This window comes from Myotis yumanensis, unplaced genomic scaffold (assembly GCF_028538775.1).
Source record: "Myotis yumanensis isolate MYYU_CA2020_CCGP unplaced genomic scaffold, mMyoYum1.0.hap1 SCAF_1, whole genome shotgun sequence".
NCBI classification, from domain to species: Eukaryota; Metazoa; Chordata; class Mammalia; order Chiroptera; family Vespertilionidae; genus Myotis; species Myotis yumanensis.
The window spans coordinates 237,587,817-237,613,868 of NW_027223752.1; the positions used below are offsets into that span (position 1 = coordinate 237,587,817).

Genomic DNA, 26,052 nt, shown 5'->3' on the forward strand with positions numbered 1-26,052 from the left:
ATAATTTTATGGTTGGGGGTCACCACAACATGAGGAACTGTATTAAAGGGTCATGGCATTAGGAAGGTTGAGAACCACTGATCTAGATGAACTGAGCACCTCAGTGGTTATTGTATGTGATAACCTGCAAAGAAAGTTTAATCTGTGAAAAGCAGTCCAGATTTTTAAACCACAAATAGTAACAGACGAGTTTGTCCCAATTATGCCCCAATTAATTAATTATCTGCCTAGATTTAGTGGGACATATGCAGGTGACCAGGGGTCAGCAATAATGGCCTATCCCCTGGTACTTCAAAGTCTAGACAGTTGAGCCGAACTGGAACACATGAACACACAGGCAGAATTAGTATGCAATCACACAGGGTTTATTTACCTATTCCTAGTGAGTCCTAGGCTCCGGGCAAAGGCCACCTGGCGATGCACACCGAAAGATGGACGACGAAGACGGAGATAGACAGGCGGCCGCAGTTGGTTCAGGCTTGCACAGCAGAGCAATCAGTCAGGGGCTCGTCTCATGGAGCGATATGGAGTCCTCTTTTCAGGCAGGAGATGTTGGCTGAAGAAGGCCTGATGCTTATATAGCCGGTAGTAAACAGCTTGTATCTTATTGGTGGGGGCAGACGGTGTGCCTTATGCTAGGAGCAGGGCGTTTACACTTTAAGGGCTTAGGGCGTTTGCATCAAGATAGTGGAGTGTTCGCCTTGTTTACAACATTTTGGAAGTTACAGAGTATTGGGGTCTCCACACAGCAAACATTTTACACATTAATCATTTCACACGTTAGAGGGGTTTCCTTATGACCATAACATTATAACAAGTATGAGTCATGAAATAACTGCCAGTCAAGTAAAAGAACTGAAACAGTGTTACTTTACAGAAGCAGGTGTCTCCTTAGTAGGAGCCCAGTTAAAAGGAGAGGCCAATCCAAATTGTCCGGGAAACTGTCCAGGTTACATAGAGAGCTCTTCCCTCTTATTGAGTGTCATCAGAGTGAAATGCTTGGCCTCTCTGACTTGGCCTTGGTCAACCTGTGTGGGTCCCTGGCCTTCGTGCCGAATGCTCTGCTCGGTCTTGCATATGGACATGCTCATCATCAGAGGGCTCTGCTCTTGGCTTGGCTCTTCTAGAAACAGCCCCTTGTTAGAAAGAGCCTCCCAAAAGGTTAAGGAAAGTGTGTATTGTTTATCAAAGATTTGCGGGACCTCGTGACTGGACTCATCAGCTAGTCAGCAGACCAGGAACTATCTTCTTCAGACCCTTCTGGTGTCTTCCGTTGTCCATCACCTCTTGTCCCTCCCATTTCCCCTTCCCTTGCTGTAAAAGAAGCCTGAACTCTGTACTTTCTTCAAAGGGATTTGAGAAATAGGTCTTCCAGCTTCTCAGTTGGCGCCTTCTCCATCAGTAAACTTTTCTAAGCCTCAGAGCACAGGGCTCAAGACTTTGGACAGTAACATGCTTAGTACTTAGGATTCTATGTAGAACCCAGTGCTTTCACCTAGATTTTTATCATTCTATCTTGGTTCTTCCTTATCTTTTAAACAGAGAGATTAACCAGGTCTACTAATACTCTGTGCCTGTAATTTGCTAATTCTGTGAAGACCCAGGTCCCGCGTGGTTCAGGGTTCGGGCTCTGGAGAAGCGGTCGTGCACAAATGACAGAGACGAGACAAGAAATAATAATTTGGAAATTGGGGGGCCAGGCGGGAGACCAACGCAAGAGGAATGACTCCGCCTGTGCTCAGGCCCTGCCATCCTTTTATTCAGTTTGGGATCACCTATAGCCCTTAGGCAGGCAATTCCAGTAACAGACAGACTATCTTATCAGTAAGGATTTACATGACTATCTGGTGAGGAAGTTGCTTCAGCTATCATTGTCTCCACTAAACACTCAGTGCGTAGCTCTGACCTTTGCCAGGGCTCAAGGGTCACCAGCATTCTGGGCTCCTTGTCCACACCTCTCTGCTAGAGAAGACAATAGGCGGCTTTCCACAAATTCCTGCTATTATCAAGTAGTAGTGTTATCTATAAGAACAATTACACATTTTAATGGCCACTGGAGAATATACAATAATCAGTTGATTTCTGATAACCTAGCTAGTGAAAATGGAATTTCTTAATGTTTATGCAGTTCTTTCTATTTGCATAGAAAGTACTTATGTCCCACACTAGTTTTATTTATGACATTATCTTGAAAAGAAGCCGTCTTCATTTCCTAGGACTTGATACACTTCTAGATGGGGCTGAAGCTGTAGGTCCGATTGCCATTCCAGATGCCTAGGCTAAACAGGTGTCCATGGTCGGCTTTCAGCACTTGGTCCTATCTTTTTTTTTAAAAAAATACATTTTATTGATTTTTTACAGAGAGGAAGGGAGAGGGATAGAGAATTAGGAGCATCGATGAGAGAGAAACATCAACCAGCTGCCTCCTGCACACCCTCTACTGGGGATGTGCCCGCAACCAAGGTACATGCCCTTGACCGGAATCGAACCTGGGACCTTTCAGTCCGCAGGCCGACGCTCTATCCACTGAGCCAAACCGGTTAGGGCTTCGTCCTATCTTCTGTGATAGTTTCAGTTGAAGTTGTAGAGTCTCTATGATTTTCTTTTCTGGCTATAGATTGGCTCTGAGTCAGGCTACCTTCCAAAGAGAATAGGCAGTACCTTGGTTCCAAATTCATGTGCTGAGATCAGAAAAGAACAGGCGAGGATTATGTGTAACTGCCTTGTCCTGTGTGTGCAGCTCTGGTTTGCCTGGCAAATATTACTTAGGATCTTGGTGAGAAGTAGTAGAATCTTAGTATTTCAAGCATCCGCTTTCCAAGTTCTCTTTTCTGTGTTCTTCTATTTATATCTTATGTCTTTTACCTTTACCCTTTGTGGACGAAAGGGGCCACATGCTGACCTGACAAGCTCAGGGGAGGCCTGCATGGCAGACTTGCAAACTCAGACCTAAAGTCACCACAAAGGATGGTCTGAAATTAAACTTTGACTAAAAGCAGTTATGGTGGGCAGTTACGTCCTGGGCCAGTATCTTCACTGACAAGGTCAACCTTTACCTTCACTGAGCCTGTCTGTCTTTTTGCATCTATGAGAACATACCCTTGAAGTGTCTGGGTAACTTGTAACTTCCCTTTTTCTGGAGCCCCTGGGGCACAACCAACCAAATGTGCTGGGCCCAGGACAGAGACCACAAACTCCTTCATTATCATGTTAATTGATCCTGCACCCACCTAAGTGTGTGTCCATCATTTTACCTTTTATCCAATCCCAGGGGTTTCCCTGCTTTGCTTTATCCCTCCTCCTTAATCTATCACCAATGAATTTCATGGAACCCACCTACGTCCCTCCTTTGATTGCAAATGTATAAATACAGATGTAACCCCGCCATTCTCCGGAGCATTATCTCAATTCGTTGAGGTTCTGCTTCCCGGCCAATGTCCACAGTTTGGCTCAAATAAACTCACAAAAATTCTTTACAGGTTTCAGTGGTTTTTTTACGTTAACACCTTCAAAGGCTTTTCTTTTTTTTATATATATATTTTATTAATTTTTTTACAGAGAGGAATGGAGAGGGATAGAGAGTTAGAAACATTGATGAGAAACATCAATCAGCTGCCTCCTGCACACTCCCTACTGGGGATGTGCCCGCAACCAAGGTACATGCCCTTGACCGCAATCGAACCTGGGACCCTTCAGTTCGCAGGCCGACGCTCTATCCACTGAGCCAAACCGGTTAGGGCCAAAGGCTTTTCTTTGTGCAAAAATTCTGAGGACACCCAAATTAAAGAGTTATGAAAAGGTAATGCATACCCTTGCATACTGAGCACTTCAGCAAGTTCATTGGGAAATGTATGGTGAGGCAGCACCATTTAAAATACCGAATGAAAGGCATGACCTGCAGGAGTACCTTACTAGATCAGAGAAGGCAGGTTTCAGGCGAAGGAAGTACAAGTTGGTTCCCTAAGGATGAAGACAGAAGCCCACCCACCTAGGATGGCAAACAGAACGAAAACCCCAAGGTCGTCATGCAGGTCACATGCTCAGTGCCTGGGGCACACGAGCCTCCAGTACCTGTGTGTGGGGGGAGGAGTTGAGTCCCCCCCGCACATGCTAGTATTAGAAATACTGTTTTATTGCCCAGAATTTATTCCCCCCCTTTAGATGAGGAAGGATTTAGTTTGACATAGTTTTGATCACCTGCCAGGGCCTAAGCCTTCTGCTGACTGGCGCATGGAATATGTCACAGTGCGGCCCTGAAGAACTTGAGCCTCATCGTCAAGGAGCCCACACGCAGGAGGCAGTTGGAGAATGTGTGCGTGGAGGGCATGGGAAGCAGAGGGTGATGGGAGAGCCGCATGGCCTCGGTAGTCAGAGAAGCTCCCTAGAGGAGGAGGGCAGGCGGCGACTCCGCTGCTTTTGGGTCTGAATGTGTTAGCAGTTTTCATGCCTTCGAAACCTTTCTGGACATATCACTCCAGCTTTTGTGTGGATTAGTGTTTCATTCACCTGTGCTCGAATGTCCATCGAAGTTGGCCAGGGTGCGGGTTGCAGCAGCGTGACCTGCAGAGTTGTTTCCGGTCACGGAAGCAGTCGTTAGAGCTCGGACACCTGTTCTGTCCTCCCTCTTCTTTCCGCAGAGGTGGGCGTAGGTGAGAGTGCATGTCCCACCCCTTGGGTGAAGGGCGGCCGGGAGACTGGCTTGATTGGTGAGCTGTGAGTGGCTCACTTCCCGGGGAAGCTTTCAGAGCTCCAGCGCACGCTTTGGACAGATCTTGTTCTCTGGCTCCTGGGCTGGCAGGGTTCAAAGTTGGGGCCGTGCTGCCATCTTGTCTCCCAGGGTGATTGCACTGAGTGGTCACACTGAGCATCCTGCCAACCCAGGACGATGGAGCATGAGCAGGATAAAGGCCTTTGTGTTAAGCAAGCTACTGCGATTTGGGGGTGGTTTGTTTCTGCAGCATAACCTACCCTGTTTTGACTAAATAACTTTTCCATATTTTGTCCTCTGGCCCTCGTCCTGGTTATTCTGAATTTTCTTCTTACTTTGCAGTAAGCTTCAGCTGTGCTTGCTGTTCTGCACAGCATGACTTCGTCATAGACCCTTCCGTGATTACACTCTGTGATGAAACTTGACCTGTTGAAATTTGAGGCCTGTCAGACATAAGGGTAGATGTTTCCCAATTCCCCAAACAGTTCCTTTGGGCACATGGTTAGCTCAGCGTAGCGGTGGCGAGCATCCCAGCTCTGGGAGTAAAGGGAGCGTGTGGAGCAGCCACAGGCACAGGAGGGGCGGGAACTCTGCTGAAAAGGCTAAGGACTCTGCTCAGCCTGCTGGGCAGTTGCTGGAGAGGCAGAGCCAGCGCTGGTGAGTGTGGGAATGGGCGGCGGCGGCGGAGCCGAGGGTGACGGGGCAGCGCAGCATGGCCTTGCGCCACGATGGAGCCCGGCTGCTGAGCACTTCAACTGTGGCCAGTGTGCCCAAGGAGCTGGCTTTTCACTGAATCACGTGGCACCACGTGACTTGTGGCTGCCATGTTGGTGCCATGAGAACAGCGCTGGGAAGACCCAATGTTAGGTGAGAAAAGCAGAATGTAAAATACTATTATTCTACAAAGGAAAAAGCAATAATACCCACACCAAAATACTAACAGTGTGAGGGTGGGGAAATTAACGTGTATCCTTTTTAAAATGTGTATTTTTTTTTTTTTTATGGATTTCAGAGAGGGAGAGAGATGGAAACATCAGTGATGAGAGAATCATTGGGGATCGAGCCTGCAATCCAGGCATGTGCCCTGATCAGGAATTGAACTGTGACCTGCCGATTCCTGGGTTGATGCTCAGCCACTGAGCCAAGCCAGCGGGGCAGGTGCCTGATCCTGTGGGTTTTAACCCACATTTTATATTTGGGCCGGAGAGCCTGAGGTATGTTTGCTATCTGGTTCTCTTTGATTAGTTGTGATGTCAAACAAGTAAATTGAGAAAACCTCCCACAAATAATCTGTATGTGCCATGTCAGAGAGAGATTACGCTTTATAAAAATGATGCTGGCCAGGCTCACTTTAGTTTTTATGAAATAAGTGACAAGCAAATCCAAATTCTTTCTTTTTTTAAAAAAAATTAAATCTTTATTGTTCAGATTATTCAATTGGTTCCTCTTTTTTCCCACCATAGCTCCCCTCCACCCGGTTCCCACCCCACCCTCCACCCTCACTCCCCACCCACTGTCCTCATCCATAGGTGCACGATTATTGTCCAATCTATTCCCGCACCCCCCACACCCCTTCCCACCCCCCAAGAATAGTCAGTCCATTCCCTTTCTATGTCCCTGATTCTATTACAATCACCAGTTCATACTGTTCATCAGATTATTTATTCACTTGATTTTTAGATTCACTTGTTGATAGATGTGTATTTGTTGTTCATAATTTGTATCTTTACCTTTTTCTTCTTCTTCCTCTTCTTAAAGGATACCTTTCAGCATTTCATATAATACTGGTTTGGTGGTGATGAACTCCTTTAGCTTTTTCTTATCTGTGAAGCTCTTTATCTGACCTTCACTTCTGAATGATAGCTTTGCTGGATAAAGTAGTCTTGGTTGTAGGTTCTTGGTATTCATCACTTTGAATATTTCTTGCCACTCCCTTCTGGCCTGCAAAGTTTCTGTTGAGAAATCAGCTGACAGTCGTATGGGTACTCCCCCTGTAGGTAACTGATTTTCTTTCTCTTGCTGCTTCTAGGATTCTTTCTTTGTCTTTTGCTCTTGGCTTGGTGTGGTCCTCTTTGGATTCCTTTTGTTTGGGGTTCTATGCGCTTCCTGGACTTGTAAGTCTATTTCTCTCACCAGGTGGGGGAAGTTTTCTGTCATTATTTCTTCAAATAGGTTTTCAATATCTTGCTCTCTCTCACCTTCTGGCACCCCTATAATTCTGATGTTGGTACGCTTGAAGCTGTCCCAGAGGCTCCTTACACTATCTTCATATTTTTGGATTCTTTTTTCATTTTGCTTTTCCGGTTGGGTGTTTTTCGCTTCTTTGTATTTCAAATCTTTGACTTGATTCTTGCGGTCCTCTGGTCTGCTGTTGGGAGTCTGTATAATATTCTTTATTTCAGTCAGTGTATGCTTAATTTCTAGTTGGTTCTTTATCACAACATCGAGGGTCTCACTAGATTTCTTGAAGATCTCACTACATTTATTGGCGGTCTCACCAGTCATTTCGAGGGCCTTACTAAATTTATCGGCGGCTTCTAGACAGTTCTTTAAAGACCTTAAAAGTGTGGTTTTGAACTCTATATCCAGCAGTTTGCTCTCCTCCATTTCTGCCATTTGTGTCCTGTTTCTTTGTCTCGGCATTTTTTATGCTTCGCTGTGTCTATAGAGTGCCTTTCTGTGCTAAGTGTCCCAATTACCTGAGGTAGACACTCTTGGTGCACCTCCTTGTGGGCTTTGTGCACAGTCTTGTTGTAAGTAAGCCTTGATTGTTGTAGTTATCACTGGGAGGAATTGACCTCCAGGCCAATTGGCTGTGAGAATCAGCTGTGTCTGCAGTGGGAGAACTTCTGTGCTGGAGACACCCCTCTGGGGCAAGACTTGCTTCAATGGGGCTTTGGTGCTCACTGAGTCTGCCCCCTGAGTGTGTCTTTTATGGTTCCACGGAGCTGCAAACTGGATGGTCCCACTCTGACCTCTGGGCTTCCTGGCTCCTGGATCTCTAGGGAGGTGCTAATCTAGCCTTTGCCTGTGGCTATCCAGCAAAAGCCTCCCTGCAGGGCTTGGGCCGGGCAGGTCCCACGGGATCAATAGGGCGGGGCTAGCAGTTATGGCTGCTCTCAGTCTTGCCCTCAGAGGCTTTTCTTCTCAGTGTCCGGGGTAATCGCTGCAAGCCCCTCAGAAAGAAAGCTGCCCTCGGGTTCTGACCGATGCCAGACAGTCCTGCTTCTCCCGAATGAGTCTGGTTCCCTAGAGACTCGCCTGGAACTGGAGCTCAGAGCTTGAGACTCCCTCCCGATTGAAAACGACAACCACGCCCTCAGCCGCCAGCCTGCTCCGCATGCACTCCGAACCTTAGTATTCTACTTCAGCACTGTGCCTCCTCTGAGTCTCGGTATGTTTTTCTCTTTCCTTCTAGTTGTAGAATTTCCACTCAGCCAGCCTTCCTGTGGTTCTGGATGATGTCCTTTTCCGTCTTTTAGTTGTATTTTTGAAGTGGTTGTTCGAGGCAGCAAACTCCGGTGTTTACCTATGCCGCCATCTTGGTTCTCCAAATTCTTTAGCCATACAAAATAATGGGTTATTTGTGGTAAAGTTTAAATTTAAAGGACTAATTCTTTTTACCAGTATTTCAGTGACGTTACTATTCAGCTGCTCGGTTTTTGTTATACTTAAAAATGACTAGTGATTTGTTACCAGGTGAATTCTTTCAGCATTGCATATGAACAGAATTTGACTAGTTCTTTAAATAGCAAAATAAGAATGAGTCTAATGGAGCACAAACACAAGAATATAAATTTGAGTTTTCCTTTCTTTTAAAAGATATTAAAAATTTTAAAGTTTAAAATGTTGTTTAGCTTAAATGTCAAAGATTATAGCAACAAAAAAATCTGTTTTAAGATACCAAAAGTATTTCAATAAAGAGGAACAGTTCATTTGGATATTTTCAAAAGATCAGTAACTTCATTTCTATCTCTATGTAACGCCTACCTTTCTCTCTCTCATTCTTGTAGGTTCTGCCGCAGACTCACATTCGGCCTCCATGGGGAATTAGGAGAGCAGCCCACCTGCTTGTGTGCTGCCGGGATGCTGCCACCCTGGCTCTGCCTGCAGAGGGGAATTCTGGGCTAGACGCTGATGCCAGCAAGACCAATGCTCACCCTCCAGGCCCCGCCTCTCTCCCTGCTCCCGGAGTGAAACCCCTCCGACACCAACAGCACGTCAGCCACGGAAAATGCTTTGCATCCTAAGGAAGTCTGCCACCTGAATTCATGCGCCCTGTCTGTGCAGTTGTGGATGGTGTACCACCTGAAAGCTCCTCTGGCTCTTACCCAGGCCCCGTATCTGTCTCTGAAATGTCTCTGCTGCATGCTTTGGGTCCAGTGCAGACCTGGCTGGGACAGGAGCTGGAGAAATGTGGCATCGATGCCATGATCTACACGCGGTATGTCCTCAGTCTCCTGCTGCATGACAGCTATGACTACGACCTGCAGGAACAGGTACGTGCCCCTCTGAGTGTCATATGGAAATCCATGACGGTTTGCACCCTGGTATTTCTCTTCAAAGGGCGCTCGCATACTCTGGAGCGGGTGTGACTGGCGTGGCCCTGGACTTCAGCCTGGAGCCTAGTCCCAGAACCACTGGGTCACGTCCGGGCAGACCTGCCTGGTCGCAGACTGGTGGCAGTCTGACGACCCGCGGCCTCTGAGGGCCTGCTCCAGTGTGGCTGCAGCTCGTCCGGACATGTCAGTCACTGCCTCAGTTATCTGCCTCGCTCTCCACAGTGTGGGGCCGCACTTTACCTGCAAGGACGGTGTGCAGCTGCTTATCCATCCAAGTGTGGTCCCAGGGCAGCGGACCTAGTTTGCTATAGCACATGACTTTGCCATAGTCATTGAGTTTCACCCGGCGAATTGTCTGTTACCACATATTGTTTGGCTTAAGTGCTGAGCTTAAAGCGAGGAAGCAACCAAATCCAGGTTCTTGAGAAAAAACTCATCAGTCTCAGTTTCCCGGGGGAGCTCCTGAGAGGGTGGTCGGCCCAGAGGGAGTTGGAGTCACCACCAGCAGGCACGGGCTCTGGGTGACTTCTTCGTACACATGTCACACAAAATGCAGTGTTTGGTGGGCAGTTTCTGTTGTTTTCAACCATGTTATTAACACAGAAGAGCCTCAGTCCCTCAGACACAGGGTTTCAGTTGCTTGACCTGAGTCCCTGCTGGGCTCCTCACCCTTCCCAGCTGGACACACCACAATTCTGGCGCCTGCCACCTTGGCTGGGAAGCATTAGGTCAAACAGTTTCCAGGGGATTGACTTATAACCTAATTAGAGGCCCGGAGCACACATTCGTGCACGGGTAGGGTCCGGCTGGCCCCACCCCCAATCGGGGAGGGGGGATGGCTGGCCGGGGGTGGGGCCGGCCAGGGGGAGGGGCCGTGCATGGTTGGCGGGTCGAACTTCAGTCGAACTCCTGTCAAACTTCTGGTCAAGGGGACAATTTGCTTATTACCCTTTTATTATAGGATAATGAGAAATGTGTTATTTTGGTCAAAATTTTATATAAGGATACCAAGGTTCTATAATTTTCCATTATCTTTTCAGTAAATGTAAAATATACTTAAGTAAAATGCTAAATCTATAAACATGGAAAAATTTTTATTTCCAGAAATGAGGAGGCTATTTCTCTTAACTCAAAAATCATGTACTCTTGGAATTGTCCTATATAATAAAACCCTAATATGCAAATCAACCGAATGGCAGAATGACCGGTCGCTATGATGTGCACTGACCACCAGGGGGCAGACACTCAACACAGGATCTGCCCCCTGATGGTCAGTGTGCTCCACAGGGGGAGCGCTGCTCAGCCAGAAGCTGGGCTTATAGCTGGTGAGTGCAGCGGCGGTGGTGGGAGCCTCTCCCACCTCCGTGCAGGTGGGTGGTAAGGAATGAGGGGTCCCAGACTGCAAGAGGGATATCTGACTGCCGGCTTAGGCCCGATACATAGGGGGATCGGGCCTGAGCCAGCAGGTGGACATCCCCCAAGAGGTCCCAGATTGCAAGAGGGTGCAGGCCAGGCTGAGGGACACCCCTTCTCCCCTCCCAGTACATGAATTTTATGCACCGAGCCTCTAGTATATTAATATCAGTCTAAAATATTTAATAAATAGCCAATAAATTTGTTAGCACAAAGTATTTATGTACTAGGTGCTATAGGACATCAAAAAGGGCATAAAACATAGGCCTACTATTAAGATTATAGTTGAACACATCTCTGATGAGATGTGTCTGTGAGTCCTCCAGTTTTCTTAGTGGGGGCTTGGCATCAGAGGTCAGCGCTGCTCTTGGTGCCCGGCTGTGTTTGCTCCTCCCTCCAGGGTTCTGGTTCGTCTTTAAGAAATAGGACATTCTGGAGTTACAAGGGGAACCCACAGGGAAGTAAAAGACCCCTAAACACCTCTTCAACTTAGCTCAGGGCGGGAGTGCCAGGTCCCATGCTGATGGGGAAGATCAAATGCAAATGATCCTTGTTTTAATTAGAGGTGACCTAAGAGGCAGTCAGCACCTCCATTACTTTGCCTTGACTGAAGGGGATGATGTGCTCATTGTTTCTCCAAAGAGAGACTTAGGTCGAGGAGCCAAGGGAAATCTCTAGCAGGAGGATGAGAAGGGAAGGGCCTTAGCTCACCTGTGATTCAGACCCAGCTACCAATCACGTTCACCAACTATTGTGGACCAGGAAGGGTGCCACCTTTCCTGGTCTTGGTCAGGCTTCGGGGGCTGAGACCCTCAGCTGGAGGTCAGATGACTCCACTTTTGTTTTTGTTTTAAAATATGTTTTTATTGATTTTAGAGGGAGAGGGATAGAGAGATAGAAACATCAGTTGGCTGCCTCCTGCATGCCCCTACTGGGGATTGAGCCGCAACCTGGACATGTGCCTCAATTGGGTTCAGGGTTGACGCTCAGGCACTGAGACACACCGGCCAGGCAGATGACTCCACTTTTGGGTGCTCCTTTCATCACATCTTCCCCCACCCACACACCCAGTTCTTGAATTAGTTGAACCTGAACTTGAAAATGGCCGATTTTAAGGCCATTACTTCAACTACTGGCCTCACCTGCCCTGTTAATCTATTGTTTTTCCCATCTTAGTTAAACCCTCAAAGAGCTCCTGAGTTCTGAGAAACAGACTTTGAACATGACTTTGGTCTCAGCTGCCCAGGATGGTTAGGTAGGAAGTGAGACTGATCGGACGGGGCCCTGGTGGGGGCTGAGTAACTAAGGCAAACCTCTGAGCAGGGCTGCAAGTCCAGTGGCGTCGGCTGATGACTGTAATTCCAGAGAACAACCGCCTTCTGCTGTGTCACAGTAGCTTTACTTCCACACATTCTTTTTTCTTCTTTTCCTTTTTTCTTTTGGTCATGATTGCCATCCTCCAGTAAATGTACTCTCAGATAATCAGGAATTCACTAGCTATCATTTTTTAAATGAAGTATTAACTACTTTCTGATGCAGCGGTTCTCAACCTGTGGGTCGCAACCATCGGAAAACATATAGCAGATCAGATATTTATATTACGATTCATAACAGTAGCCAAATTACAGTTACGAAGTAGCAACGAAAATAATTTTATGGTTGGGGGTCACCACAACAATGAGGAACTGTATTAAAGGGTCGCAGCATTAGGAAGGTTGAGAACCACTGTTAAATGCATTCTATAAGGCCCAAGTCACCTTTCTCTATGAACCCTTTTCTGATAACTCCTAATGAAAACAATGTCATCTTTCAAACTTGGTCATATTTCTACTGCAGAGCTCTTCATTATAGTTATTACATGTATTGTCTTTCCCAGGAGATAAGAGTCTTATGGGCATAAATCACATGTTCTTATTTTTAAAAAATTAAACTTGGGAGAAATAATTTCAGACATTGGGAGAATAGCAAGACCAGCACAAAGGACTCCGATGTAGTCTTCACTCCGTCAGCTAACGTTTTCCGCTTTTGCTGTCTTTCTCTCCTTTCCTTGATGCCCACTTATCCTAAATAAGCATATTTTCCTTACAATTGGACTTTCTCTTAGCCTTAGTACAATGATAAAATACCAGAAAATCAACATCACCACATTGTTATCTAATATACTGTCAGTGTTCAGTTTTCATCAGTTGTCCCAGTGTTAGAAATAATGTTAGAAATAAGGCGAGCCCCCCAAACCAGGGGTCCTGGTAGAGCACAAAGCATTCTCGGGAGCCAGACAGCAAGGCAACACCGTTAGTCCTGCAGCAGGTGCGCACCAGCAGAGCGGCAGCAGCACACTGAGCCGCACGCTTTGTTCCTGGGCAGTGATCTGTCCTCACTCTTCACTGGAGCTTAGGCTCCCAGTCTTGCGTGATTGGCTAATGTAAAGGGAGGGTTGACCTTTGCCTTTTCTAAATGGCAGCCCCCAGGGGAGCTGCCAAGTCACGGGAACCAAGATGATGTCTGCGAAGTCACATGAGCCAACATGGCGACTTCCTACACTCCCTTCTTGGGCAGAAAAGATGGCTTGTTTATTCTGACACCACCCGGGGCCTTAGTTGTCATTTTCCCTCATCTAGGATCCAGTGTGAGACGCACATGACCTCAGGGGCCCCTCTCCTTAACCTCCTCTAACCTGAGCGGCTCCTCCTCCTCCCTTTGTCGCTGGTGACTGACATTTTGTGGAGTCCCCTTACTCTGGGTCCCCGTTTGCGGTCAGCTTACCGCTCATGCAGGAGCGTTGCTGAGGCTGGAGCTGCTCCCAGCCGCTCCCCTCCTTGGCAGGCCCGCCTCCCCCAGCGGCCTGGGGACTGAGCCTCACCCTCCATTGGGGATCCCACCTCTCTCAGTGGTTGCAGAACAGTGGGTTTTCTAACAGCTCTCCCGCCACCTGACGTGGATGGTGCTCTCCTGCTAGGCCTTCATCTTTTTAAACCAGGTGCCATCGCATAGGGGCCACCAGCGTGTGCCCCCCCCCCGCTGCTCACGTACTGGGGCCTCCGCCCGGTGAAGGCAGGCACTCCCCCCCCACCCCCCCACGTGACGTGCCCACTTTTATACCAGAGAGTTTTGTTCTTGTTTGTTCTCATATAGAACAAATAATTGTTGGTGGAGGCCCTAGAGCGCTTGTGAAGGCACGTTGGGGAGCACGTGGTGGTGGAGGCGGGAAGCCCTGTGTCGTTGAGCTCACAGGTGAATCCGAGTGGAGCCCCACAGAGCACACTCGAATGACCGGCAGCTGCGTCCCGGGGACCGGCCAGAGCCTGGCCCTGTGTTCCTCAAACCCACCTGTGTTCCCTTGTTTACAAACATTGTGTCGTCTCACTTAAACACTAGAGGCCGATGCACGCAATTCGTGCCAGGGGCTCGGCCCTCGCAGCCCGCTGCCTCGTGGCCCCGTCCCCCACTCCTGGGCGTTCCAGAAGGCCGGTCCGCCGTGCGGTCTAATTAGCATATTGGTTCTTTATTATTAGGAGGGCTAAAAGGGAAGCTAGTGAGACCCTGAGGGTGGACGTCCGCTCCCTGTGGGAGGCTGTGCTGGGTGAGGGTGCCCCGGCCCAAGAGGAAGAGGGCTCCTCTCACCCTCCTTGTGACCCAGAGCCTTAGTTTTCCTTTTTCCCTGACTCAGACCACCATCGAGAGTTTATTCAAATATTTCTCTAGTCTTTTACGGCAGAGTTCTCTGCCTCGGGAAGGCTTCGCGCACAGGAGCCTGTGATTATGACAGACCCCGCTCCGGGAATCGTAAAATGACCGTGTGTGCACTCATTCCCGTGCGCAGGGATGCAGTCAGCCCTCACCGTCATCCCCAGTTGCTAGGTGGATAGTGGCTGAGTCACCTGCCCGGGGTCACACTGTTAGTAACTTCTGGCGCATTTATTGGTGTAAAAACCTGCAGTTTCAAGGGGTAAGGCTGGTTCGGTGGCCGCTTGATCTGGGGCCTTCGCTCGCAGCGGTGCCCATGGGAAGCTGCCTTCTCCTCAAGCTGCCCTGCTCCACGCCCTGCTGCAAGCCCCGACTGCCACGCGGAGAGCCCTCCTGCTGCCCCGAGCCCTCGGCGCCTGGTGCTGTCAGTGTCCCGGATTCCGGCCATTCTGGGAGGTGTGCAGTGGTGTTGCACTGTCCTCATGAGCAGTTCCCTGCTGACATGCGGTGCAGTCTTCCCAGCTCAGGTCGTCTCTGAATCTGCTTTGCTGACGTGTCTGCTGAGGTCAGTGTAGGTTGTTTTCTTATTCTGAGTGTTTAAGAGTTTTTTTGTATATTTTGGATAACGGTCTTTTATCAGATTAGCCTTTTGCAAATGTTTTTCCCCAGCCTGTGGCTTTTCTTCTAATCCACTTGACATTGTTGTTCAAAGAGCAGTTTGTATTTTAATGAAGTTAAAACTTACTTATTTTTTCTTTGATGGATTATCCACCAGTTATTTTTATAAATACATTTTTATTGATTTCAGAGAAGTGAGAGGGAGAGAGAGATAGAAACATCAATGATGAGAGAGAATCATGGATTGGCCGCCTCCTGCACACCCCACACTGGGAAGCCCACAACCCGGGCATGTGCCCTGGTCAGGCATCGAACCATGACCTGGTTCATAGGTCAATGCTTAACCACTGAGCAACACCGGCCAGGCGATCTTAACCATTTTTAAATATGCAGTGTAGCTTCCGCCGCGGCAGCCATTGAGGAGCAGCAGCCATGGCTCTGCGCTACCCCATGGCCGTGGGCCTCAACAAGGGCCACAAGGTGACCAAGAACGTGAGCAAGCCGAGGCACAGCCGCCGCCGCGGGCGCCTCACCAAGCACACCAGGTTCGTTTGGGACATGATCCGAGAGGTGTGTGGCTTTGCCCCCTATGAGCGGCGCGCCATGGAGCTGCTCAAGGTCTCTAAGGACAAGAGGGCCCTGAAATTCATCAAGAAAAGGGTGGGGACACACATTCGCGCCAAGAGGAAGAGAGAGGAGCTGAGCAATGTCCTTGCAGCCGTGAGGAAGGCAGCAGCCAAGGACTGAGCCCCAGCCCCTCCCTGTCTGTGTAATAAAACCTGTTCAGAAAAAAATAAATAAATAAATGTGCAGTGTAGTGGTATTAAATACATTCATAAATGTTGTGAAACCATCACCACCATCTATCCCCATAACTCTTTTCATCTTGTAAATATAAAAAACTGTCCCCATTAACAAATTTCCTATTGTTTTCTTCCCTTGCTCCTGGCCATCACTATTTTGCTTCCTGTCTTTATGATTTTGACCACTCTCTGTTCCTCATATCAGTGGAATCATACAGTATTTGTCTTTCTGTGGCTGGCTTATTTCACTGAGTGGTAGGGTTCATCCATATTGTAGCATGTGTCAGAATGTCTTTCCTTTTTAAGCTGAATTTCATTCCATTGTATGGACATGCCACATTTTGCTTATCCATCCATCCACCGGTGGACATTGGGCTTTCTTCTCGGCTTTAGCTGTTCTTTTGTAGATCATGCTGCCGCGAGCATAGTGTGCAACAGGCACGTCAAGCTCGCAGCGCGGGCCGCATGTGGCCCACAACAAGTATTTTTGCGGCCCAGCCAATATAACGGTATGTAAGAAATATTTTAGTAAAAATTTCATAACTTAACTTCTACAATATCCTGTTATACATAATTATTAATAGTGAACTACACCGTTCGCTAATGACTGATGACTATAATCGTGTTGCCTTCGTTTCCCTTACGTGCCTGATACGCAGGCGCACCATTTCTCTCCACTAATACCAGCAGCGAATATTTTGGCAGTGATGGCCACGTCATTAGTCTTGTGCTGACTTGTTTGGTGTGCACAACAGGAAATATTTCACTTTCGGAGAATAAGAAAAATAGGTTTATTTGTGTGAGGCTTATTAATTTGTGCAGTTATTCAGTGTCTGGTAAGTTAATGTTCAATAAAAATATTAATTTTTATTAAATGTCCTATTATTTTATGTTAATGATGACTCATTTATTTCAGCCCTTTGAATTCAGCATGTCTCTATCAAAATAAACCTACGTTTCTACGAAAATTGAAGCTTTTGTTTTTTTGCAGCCCACATACACTTAAAACTTGTTTATTTGGCCCTTGTTAGCCTTTCAGTTAGACATGCTTGGAGTACAAATTCTGAGACCCTGTTTTCCGTTTTGGGGGTGTATACCCGGTAGTGGAACTGCTAGATTATATGGCAATTCTACTTCTAATTTTTTGAGGAACTGCCAGCATTGCTCCATGTATATTTCCACCGATGGTGCGTGGGGTTCCCATTCCTTCATGTCCTTGCCAGCACTTGTTGTTCTGATTGGTGTGAAGTGGTGTCTCTTTATAGTTTTGATTTTCATTCTTCCTAATGATTAGTGATATTGAGCATCTTTTCATGTGTTTATTGGCCTTTGTATATTTTCTTTGGAAAACTGTCTTTTTAAGTCTTTGCCCATTTTTAAAATCTGGTTGCTGTTTTTCTGTTGTTGAGATTTAGGAGTTCTCTATATATTCTGGATATTAACCCATTATCAGATATAATATGCAGATACTTTCTCCCATTTTGTGAATTTCCTTTTCACTATTTATAGTGTCTTCTTTTTAAAATTCTTTTTCAATTACACTTGACATACAATATTATATTATTTTCAGGTGTACACCCCAGTGATTAGCCATTATATACTACTAACTTACTAACTGGTCATTTCAATAAATGTAGTGCCCATCTGACACCATACATGGTTATTACAATATTATTGACTATATTCCTATGCTGTGCTTTACACTCCCATGACTATTCTGTAACTACCAATCTGTACTTCTTAATCCCGTCCGCCACCTTTCCCACCCAGCCCCCAACTCCCCTCCCATGTGGCAACCATCAGTCTGCTCTCTGTATCTATGAGTCTGTTTCTGTTCTGCTTTTTCTTTTATTTTGGTTTTTAGATTCATTTGTTCATAGGTATGTATTTATTGCCGCTTTATTTTTCATATTTTTTATTTCTTCCCCCTTCTTCTTCTTCCTCTTCCTCTCCTTAAAGAACACCCTTCAACATTTTATGTAATACTGGTTTGGTGGTAATGAACTCCTTTAGCTTTTTCTTGTTTGGGAAGCTCTTTATATGTCCTTCCATTCTAAATGACAGCGTTGCTAGATAGAGTGAATTGGCTTAAGCTGGGGAAAGAAGTCTCATAACTAAAAGTTCCGAAGTAGGGCTGGCCCAGCTGGTTCTAGTCTGAGCTTCAGGTGCCTCTGGGCTTGTGCCCCACACCTCTGTCTGCCTCCCTCTGTCAGTGGGTTTTGCAGCCAGCTCCCTGGGCATAGAGGGCACATGACAATGAGGACAACATATCCCCCCCCCCCCCCCCCCACACACACACACACTATCTGAAGGATGTGTTCCCTACATTCCCAGCAATAAAACTTTTAAATTTATTTTTTTGCTTATTTCTGATTGGTCACATGCCTCTCTCTGTGCCAATCTTGAATTAAAGGATGAAACACACTGATTTGTATTAAGCCAGTTGGGACCCGAAGACGGAGTGGCATTAGTCCCATTCAAACACATCATGGTTTTAGGTTTTCAGGACGCTGGTGGCAGGAAGGTGTGGGAGGCGGGGGTGGATGCTGAGTGGCGAACAGCAGACGTCCCTGACGTCACTGTGCCAGCTGTATTCCAGAATGTCGTGTTCCTGTTCTTCCTCCAGTTCCCAGTTTCCTTTTTGATAGAAGAAGCAGTGAAGTCAGTGAAGACCGTAGCCTTACGTTACCTTACAGCAGTGTCTGAGCACCGCAGCTTCTCCGTGGAGGAGTTCTTCCGCCGTATCCCCGAAGTTTGGTGCTTGGTAATTGTGCTCTGTCTTTAAGATGGTGACTTTGAAAAGTCATACTTGATTTTACTGAGTTTACTTGGTAAACATTTGGCACATGTCAAATTGTATGTTTATGTTTTAATGAGTACAGCACAAGAGACTGAACACAGTAAAATAGAAACACGTGGACCCTTTTAAAAAATACTGTGTTTTTTTTAACATCTGTTTATTAGTTCAATGTTATTGGTTAAATAAAATGATAATACATTCACACAGTACATGAAGCCAGTAAAAAGTAGAGTAAAGGAGCTCTCAAATATAGTAAGTGGAAAGAGCAGAATGCAGAAAAGTATATCTATTTTTTGTGTAGATTTTGCTATAAACTTGATGTTTCTTAATGAAGCCAACCTAAAATTACAAGGTAAAATAGCACTTATATGCAGAATTCATAATGTAGTAAAGTAATTCTAACAGACAACATTGTTTGAATCACAAATAAGTGGCATTATACATTTTTATTCTGTCAAAAGTTAAAGATAAAAAAGTTAAAACGAAGCAGAACCCGCATTCCCACACAGACCTGCAGCGGTGTGTTGCTCAAGCTCCAACTGCAGTTCCAGTCGCATGTTCCGCCTTGGCACAGGGCGAAGGCAGCGTCCGCGTCTCAGAAGCTGTGTGACTTCCGTTGAGATGCATCCCCTGACTTCCGCGTGGGAATGGTGCCTCTGCACTATACTGACATGCTGAAAGGCAACTACCCAGAGGAGAACCCAACAGAATTTTATAAATGCCTCTAAGAATACTGTGTTCAGTGAAACTCATGCCTGGGAGCTAATATTAGTAATTTGGCAGTATATTTGTGTGAAGATATTTTCAAAGATGAAATACATTGAAAGTAGATGTCCATACAAAAACTTGTATGTGAATATTTATGCAGTATTATTCATGATATCCAAGAGGAGGGCACAGCCCAAATGTCCATCAGTGGATGCGTGGATAAACAAATGTGCTGCATCCATGCAATAAAAGCCCAATATGCAAATCGACCAAACAGTGGAACGACTGGTGGAACGACCGGTCACTATGACTCGCACTGACCACCAGGGGGCAGACGCAGGAGCTGCCCCCAGCCCGCAGGCCCCAGACCAGCCAAGGCGGGTGCCAATGGGGGCCCCACCCGTCGCCCCACAGAGAGAGGCGACCGGAGGTAGCGGTGTGGGTGGTGGTGGGGGCGGAGCTGGTGCCAGGCCAGCCAAGGCGGGTGCTAGCAGGGCCTCCCGATCACCCCACCAATCGCCCCACAGATTGGCCCTGATTGCCGGCTAGGACTAGGGACCCTACCTGTGCAAGAATTTTGTGCACCGCGCCTCTAGTTCAGTCATAAAAGGAAATGAAGTACTGACACAGGCCACAACATGGATGAGCCTTCAAAACATCACTAAGTGAAAGAAGCCAGACACAAAGGACATATATTGTATGATCCATTGACATGACATGTCCAGAATAGACAGTCCATAGAGACAGCAGATTAGTAGCTACCAGCGACTCAGGAGAGGAATGGGAAGTGACTGCTCGCGGGTGCATGGTTTCCTTGTGGGACCGTGAAAATGTTCTAAACTTAGATAGTGGTGATTGTTGCACAACCCTGTGAATTATTCTAAAAACCACTGAATACACACACTTAAAAGAGTAAATTTGATAGTATATGAAGTATATGTCAATAAAGCTATTATTTAAAAAATGAGCATTAACAGATGAACATTTGTAATTGATTTTGATGATAGAGAACACTAAATTGGAGCCCTGATTAAGCAACTGTTATTTACCCCAAAAAGAATTCCATTCTTCTCATTAGCAGACCAGTGTTAAAAAAAATGTACTGAATTATATTTTGAATTCTATCAATAAATGTGAAATTTTATGTTCTCTCTCTTTTTGGTAAAAGTACCTCATTATCCCCTTGATTTATCCTCTTGACCTATGAAGTTTAAAGTACTTGCTGTTTTGCCTTTGGAGAAAATGTGCGCTAGCCCTGGCTTCAGCTCATTGCTCTGCCTGTTTCCCCCCTCATTCCAGTCCCAACTTCTGTTCTCTCTTTAAGACTCCGCTGCAGTGACCCTTCCCTCTGCAGGAAGCCTTGCTCACCAACCAGGCCAAGGAAAAACGTGGCTTTTTTGTTTTCTTAGTGCTTTCCACAAACCTTTCTAACAGCAGCAACCATGCATAGTTGTTTGCTCCCAGGTCTTTATTCCACACTGGACCGTGGGGCTCTGGCAGGCAGGGACTAGCTTGTGTGCATTCCTGTAATCCCTGGTGCCACAGAAGGGAGTGGCAAGAAATACTCACAGTGATGAATAGCAAGGACCTGCAACCGAGATTACTCTACCCAGCAAAGCTATCATTTAGAATTGAGGGTCAGATAAAGAGCTTCATAGACAAGAAAAAGCTAAAGGAGTTCATCACCCCAAACCAGTATTACATGAAATGTTGATGGGTACTCTTTAAGAAGAAGAAGAAGGAGATAGAGAAGGAGGAGAAAAAAATAGATTAAAAAAATATGAACAATAAAGTTGCAGTAAACATCTATCAACAAAATAAACTAACAAAAAATCTAATGAACAAAATAAACTGAATAATAAAATAGAATCAGAGGCATGGAAACATGGAACAGACTAACAAATCTCAGAGGGAAGCGGGGTGGAGGGGTTGGAAAAGACTAACGAAAGATCTTACATGCATATATGCATTACCTATGGACACAGACAATAGGGTGGGGAAGGTTTGGGATGGGGCGGGAACCGGGTGTAGAGGAGTAATGGGGAGGGGAAAGGGGAACATCTGTCATACAGCAATAAAGATTTTTAAAAAATACATACATGTTTAAGATGTTTGGTCTGTATTGTCAGGCTGCCCTCCAGAAGAACTGACTGCATGTCTGTGTGAATTTTGAAAGTCTCTCTGTCTGTAATGAAACTTTATTAGGAGCCCAGCCAGGCTCCATCCCCAGTGGGGGACGTGCAGGTGGTAGCCGACCAGTGATTCTGTCTCATCATTGATGTTTCTCTCTCTCTCTCTCCCTCTTCCTTCCTCCTGAAATCAATAAAAATATTTTTTTTAAAAACTATTAGGACCTTTGAATGTGTGCTACCTCTGCTGGACTATAATATCGCTTCAGTAGAGAAATCTATAATAATGAAAGCATAATATGCTAACTAGACCTGACAAAGCTGGGGCTACGAGGGAAGCCCAGGTCCTGGGTGCCTGCCGGCAGCCAAAGGGAAGCCCAGGTCCCAGGTGCTGGAGGGAAGCGGGCAGCTGGGGGAAGGAAGGCCTACTCTTGCACGAATTTCATGCATCGAGCCTCTAGTATGGTTATAAGGCTCAGTAAAGAGAAAGCCAATCTCAGAGCTCAAACAGAAAGGAGTCCTGCTTTGAATAATTACACAAATAACTTTCCCACCATGTTTCATGTACTGTGAACAACAGAGAAAACTAATCGTTCCCCTGCCTTCAGAAGCGCTGAATCTCCATTGTTACGGTTCAGTCCTCTGTGCCTGTCGAAGGCCAAGCCCTATCTCCAGGAGATATCATTGATAAGAATCGCAGGTTTCAGGTGTAGCCCCGCCAAACACTCAGATAGTGGAAACATACTGATAGTTCTTCCTTGGCCATCACACACATTTTCCCTTGGAAAATGGAATAGACACCACTCAGCCAGAAAAGATGTTTTCAGGTCATTAAATCTGCAAACATGCCTAAGAAATTAAGTAAAAGGATGCTAATTCTGGTGAGTGTGGAGGGAGGAGGGACCTTCTTGCACTCTTATCTGGTGGCATAAAAGTAGCTTGTATTGTTTCAAGTACAAACTGGTTTAGACAGTTGATGGCGTATTATTTGATCTTAAAGATCCTTTGAATGAATTCTTCTTATGCTTTTCCTTTATTCCATCTCATTCATGTATATCTATTTCCTCAGGGCCCACTGGAGGCCAAGTACTCTTCTAGATAATTTTCTAAATTTTGACCTTGTCTGTCTCTCTAATCTTATTTTCCTTTGTCTCTCCACTGGTTTTACTCATAATTTATCAAGTAAAGGCTTTTAAAAGACAGAACAGCCCTGGCTGCTGTTTCTAAGTGGTTCGAGCATCAGCCTGAGAACCAGAGGGTGGAGAGTTTGAATCCTGGTCAAGGGCACGTACCTGGGTTGCTGGTTCGATCCCCAGCCCTGGTTGGGCGCATGGAGGAGGCAGCCAATCTGTGTGTCTCTTTCACATTGATGTCTGTTCCCTCACCTCTTTGCCTCTCCCTCCCTCTGCCCCATCTCTTCTTCCCTCCTCCACTCCCTCCCTTACCCCTTACACTCTCTATAAAAATATGTGGGAAAATATCCTCAGGTGAGGATTAACAACATCAACAACAAAAGATAAAACAAAGCAAATCGATAATATTAAATTTTGACAGTCCCAGTCTAAGGAAATAGCTAAGTAAACCTAATATCTTGGGATATTATGTAGCCCCAAAGAATTCGTAGTAACATGGGGGTAATGTTCACACTATAGTAAGTTAAATCAAATGCAAAATTATACAAGTAGTGTGAATTCAACTATGTGTTTTAAAGCATAAGAAAAAGACCAGATGAAGCAGACCAGATTGTTGTAGTGTTCACTGGCGGTAGGTCATGGGTGATTTGCCTGCTTTCTTCCTACTTTTCAGATTTCCTTCAGATTTTTTTTTAAAATATATATATTTTATTGATTTTTTTATGGAGAGGAAGGGAGAAGGAGAGGGATAGAGAGTTAGAAACATCGATGAGAGAGAAACATCGATTCAGCTGCCTCCTGCACACTCCCTACTGGGGACGTGCCTGCAGCCAAGGTACATGCCCTTGACCGGAATTGAACCTGGGACCCTTCAGTCCGCAGGCCGACGCTCTATCCACTGAGCCAAGCCAGTTAGGGCTCCTTCAGATTCTTACAATGGGCATAAAAATAGAGGGGAAAATATACTTCAAATACTAACAAAATATTTCGTATCTTTTTTGTTGTTGTTAATCCTCAACCGAGGATATATTTTTTCCCATTGATTTTTAGAGAGAGTGAAGGAGGGAGGGAGGGGGAGAGAGAAAAGAACATCAATATGAGAAAGATACTTCAAATAGTTGCCTCCTGCACACAACCTGGCCAGGGATTGGACCCACAACTCAAGCACATGTTTTGACCAGGAATCAAATCTGAGACCCTTCAGTCCTCAGGCGATGCTCTAATCACTGAGTATACCTGCCAGGGCTCTGTTTGGGTTTTTTTAGACTACAAGATACAGAGATAGGGATTTAATTATTTAACTGTTACATCCTGAGCACTCACTATTGAAGAGTGGGAAGTATAGAAGAGAGGACACTGAATTGTGTATATAGTTTTGGACTCATACTAAAATATAAGTAATACTTGAATTTATATACAAACTAGAGGCCCAGTGCATGAATTTGTGCATGGGTGGGATCCGGCCCGCCTGCCCTATTGGGGTGAGGGGGCCAATTGGGGGTGAGGCCGGCTGGGGAGAAGGGCTGTGGGCGGTTGGCAAGCTGGCCTCACCCCCTGGTTGAACTCCTGGTCAAGGGGACAATTTGCATATTAGTCTTTTATTATATAGGATGTCTGAGTTGTTTATTAGCATTTGCTATAAATATGTGGGTCAGATTTAGTAAGATCATAAATAATAAATCATAAGTAATCAGTAATCTCAGGAGTAGATACCAAACCAATGGATCATCCTGAAGTGTTCTGATTGATAGTGTTCTGTGGTCACTTGGTTAGTGTGTACCAGTTTATGAGTTAATATGTTTAGTAGGGGGATGTATGTGCGAAAGAGTATGGAACTTGTTATTTACGCTTGGTCATTGAAACTTGTCCAATCTTACTTTAGGAGAATGACATCTTCCTGGGCTGGGAAAAAGGAGCTTACAAGAAATGGGGAAAGAGTAAGAAGAAGTGCTCAGATCTAACTCTGGAAGAGATGAAAAAACAGGCTGCTGTCCAGTGTCTTCGATCTGCATCTGATGAAGTAAGTTTATATTTTATTTCTGATCCCTAAGAAGAGAAAGGGGTGTTTAAAAGTTTACAAGTATAACATCTTGACTCACAAACCTTAGAAAAATTATCTACTCGTTATCTTACCACTGTAACATAAACATTATATTTTTCTTTATGGTATTTATATAATGTGTTCTTTTATATGTATCATTGTAATTAGAGTATACACAAAAATGTTACATCCTTTTCCCCATTTAACATATAGAACATCTTGTTAATATTTATCTTTATTCTTTTTAGTGGCTAAGTTATATTTCATGAAATAATATTCCAACAACAATATAATATACTTCTTATTGCTGGATATTTATCTTACTCTTGATTTTATTTTTTGTTATGCTCTCCAGGATATTTTCATGTGTGACTTTTTCCTTGGTTTATATTATTTCTTTTTTAAAAAAATCTTTACCCAAGGATATATACATATATTTTTTAAAATATTACTGATTTTTAGAGAGAGGAGGGGAGAGGGATAGATAGAAACATCTTTAAGAAACATCTTTAGCCAAACTGGTTTGGCTCAGTGGATAGAGCATCGGCCTGCGGACTGAAGGGTCCCAGGTTCGATTCCGGTCAAGGGCATGTACATTGGTTGCGGGCACATCCCCAGTAGGGAGTGTGCAGGAGGCAGCTGATCGATGTTTCTCTCTCATCGATGTTTCTAACTCTCTACCTCTCTCCCTTCCTCTCTGTAAAAAATCAATAAAATATATTTTTTTAAAAAAATTAAAAAAAAGAAACATCTTTAATCAGTTGCCTCCTGCACGCCCCCTGCTGGGGATCAAGCCCACAACCTGGGCATGTGCCCTGACTGGGATTTGAACCAGTGACCTCTTGGTTCATAGGTCAGTGCTCAACCACTGATTCACACTGGCTGGCTCAGGATATGTTGTTTTTTTAATATACTTTTATTGATTTCAGAGAGGACGGAAGAGGAGAGATAAAAACATAAATGATGAGAGAGAATCATTGATTGGCTGCCTCCTGCTTGCCCCCCACTGGGGATGGAGCCCACAACCCAGGCATGTGCCCTTGACTGGAATCGAACCTAGGACCCTTCAGTCCACAGGCTGACGCTCTGTCCACTGAGCCAAACCAGCTAGGGCGAGGATATGTTTTTATTGCTTTTAAGAGAGAGAGAAACATTGATCAGTTGCCTCCCATATGCGCCCTGACTAGGGATCGACTGGCAGTGTTTCAGTGCACGTGATGATGCTCTAACCCAATGGTCGGCAAACTGTGGCTCTCGAGCCACATGCGGCTCTTTGGCCCCTTGAGTGTGGCTCTTCCACAAAATACCATGTGCGGGCACGCACGTACAGTGCTGTTGGGGTCCAACCCCAGCAGGTCCAGGGGTCCCCAAAGGTGTGGATGGAGTCGGTGAAGAAGGAAGGACACGGAGCCAGCATTCAGTTGATCAGCATAGCCAGGTTCCTCTAGCCAGG

The 26,052-nt window shown here is 45.7% G+C and overlaps 2 protein-coding genes across 6 annotated transcripts in view; both read left to right on the forward strand.

Annotated features, from left to right (window-relative positions):
• KIAA0232 (KIAA0232 ortholog) overlaps positions 1 to 26,052 on the forward strand; it is a 67,650-nt gene that overhangs the window by 12,625 nt on the left and 28,973 nt on the right. For 4 of the 5 annotated variants that reach the window (XM_070399679.1, XM_070399707.1, XM_070399697.1 and 1 more), the window contains exons 2-3: positions 8,722 to 9,207; positions 24,441 to 24,578. In XM_070399679.1, coding sequence (XP_070255780.1) covers positions 8,980 to 9,207; positions 24,441 to 24,578 — 366 coding nt within the window. In that variant the 5' untranslated portion in view covers positions 8,722 to 8,979. Of the gene's footprint in view, positions 1 to 7,840; positions 8,103 to 8,721; positions 9,208 to 24,440; positions 24,579 to 26,052 lie in introns of those variants that run through there. The other variant, XM_070399689.1, reaches the window with a different exon arrangement.
• LOC139007668 (large ribosomal subunit protein eL36-like) lies at positions 15,367 to 15,747 on the forward strand. Its single transcript, XM_070411317.1, has one exon. The coding sequence runs from the start codon at positions 15,418 to 15,420 to the stop codon at positions 15,730 to 15,732; it is 315 nt and encodes a 104-aa protein (XP_070267418.1). The 5' UTR covers positions 15,367 to 15,417; the 3' UTR covers positions 15,733 to 15,747.

What these genes read in the sequence shown, in the direction of transcription:
- LOC139007668 (XM_070411317.1), top strand. Translation starts at nt 15,418, where the DNA reads ATGGCTCTGCGCTACCCCATGGCCGTGGGCCTCAACAAGGGCCACAAG.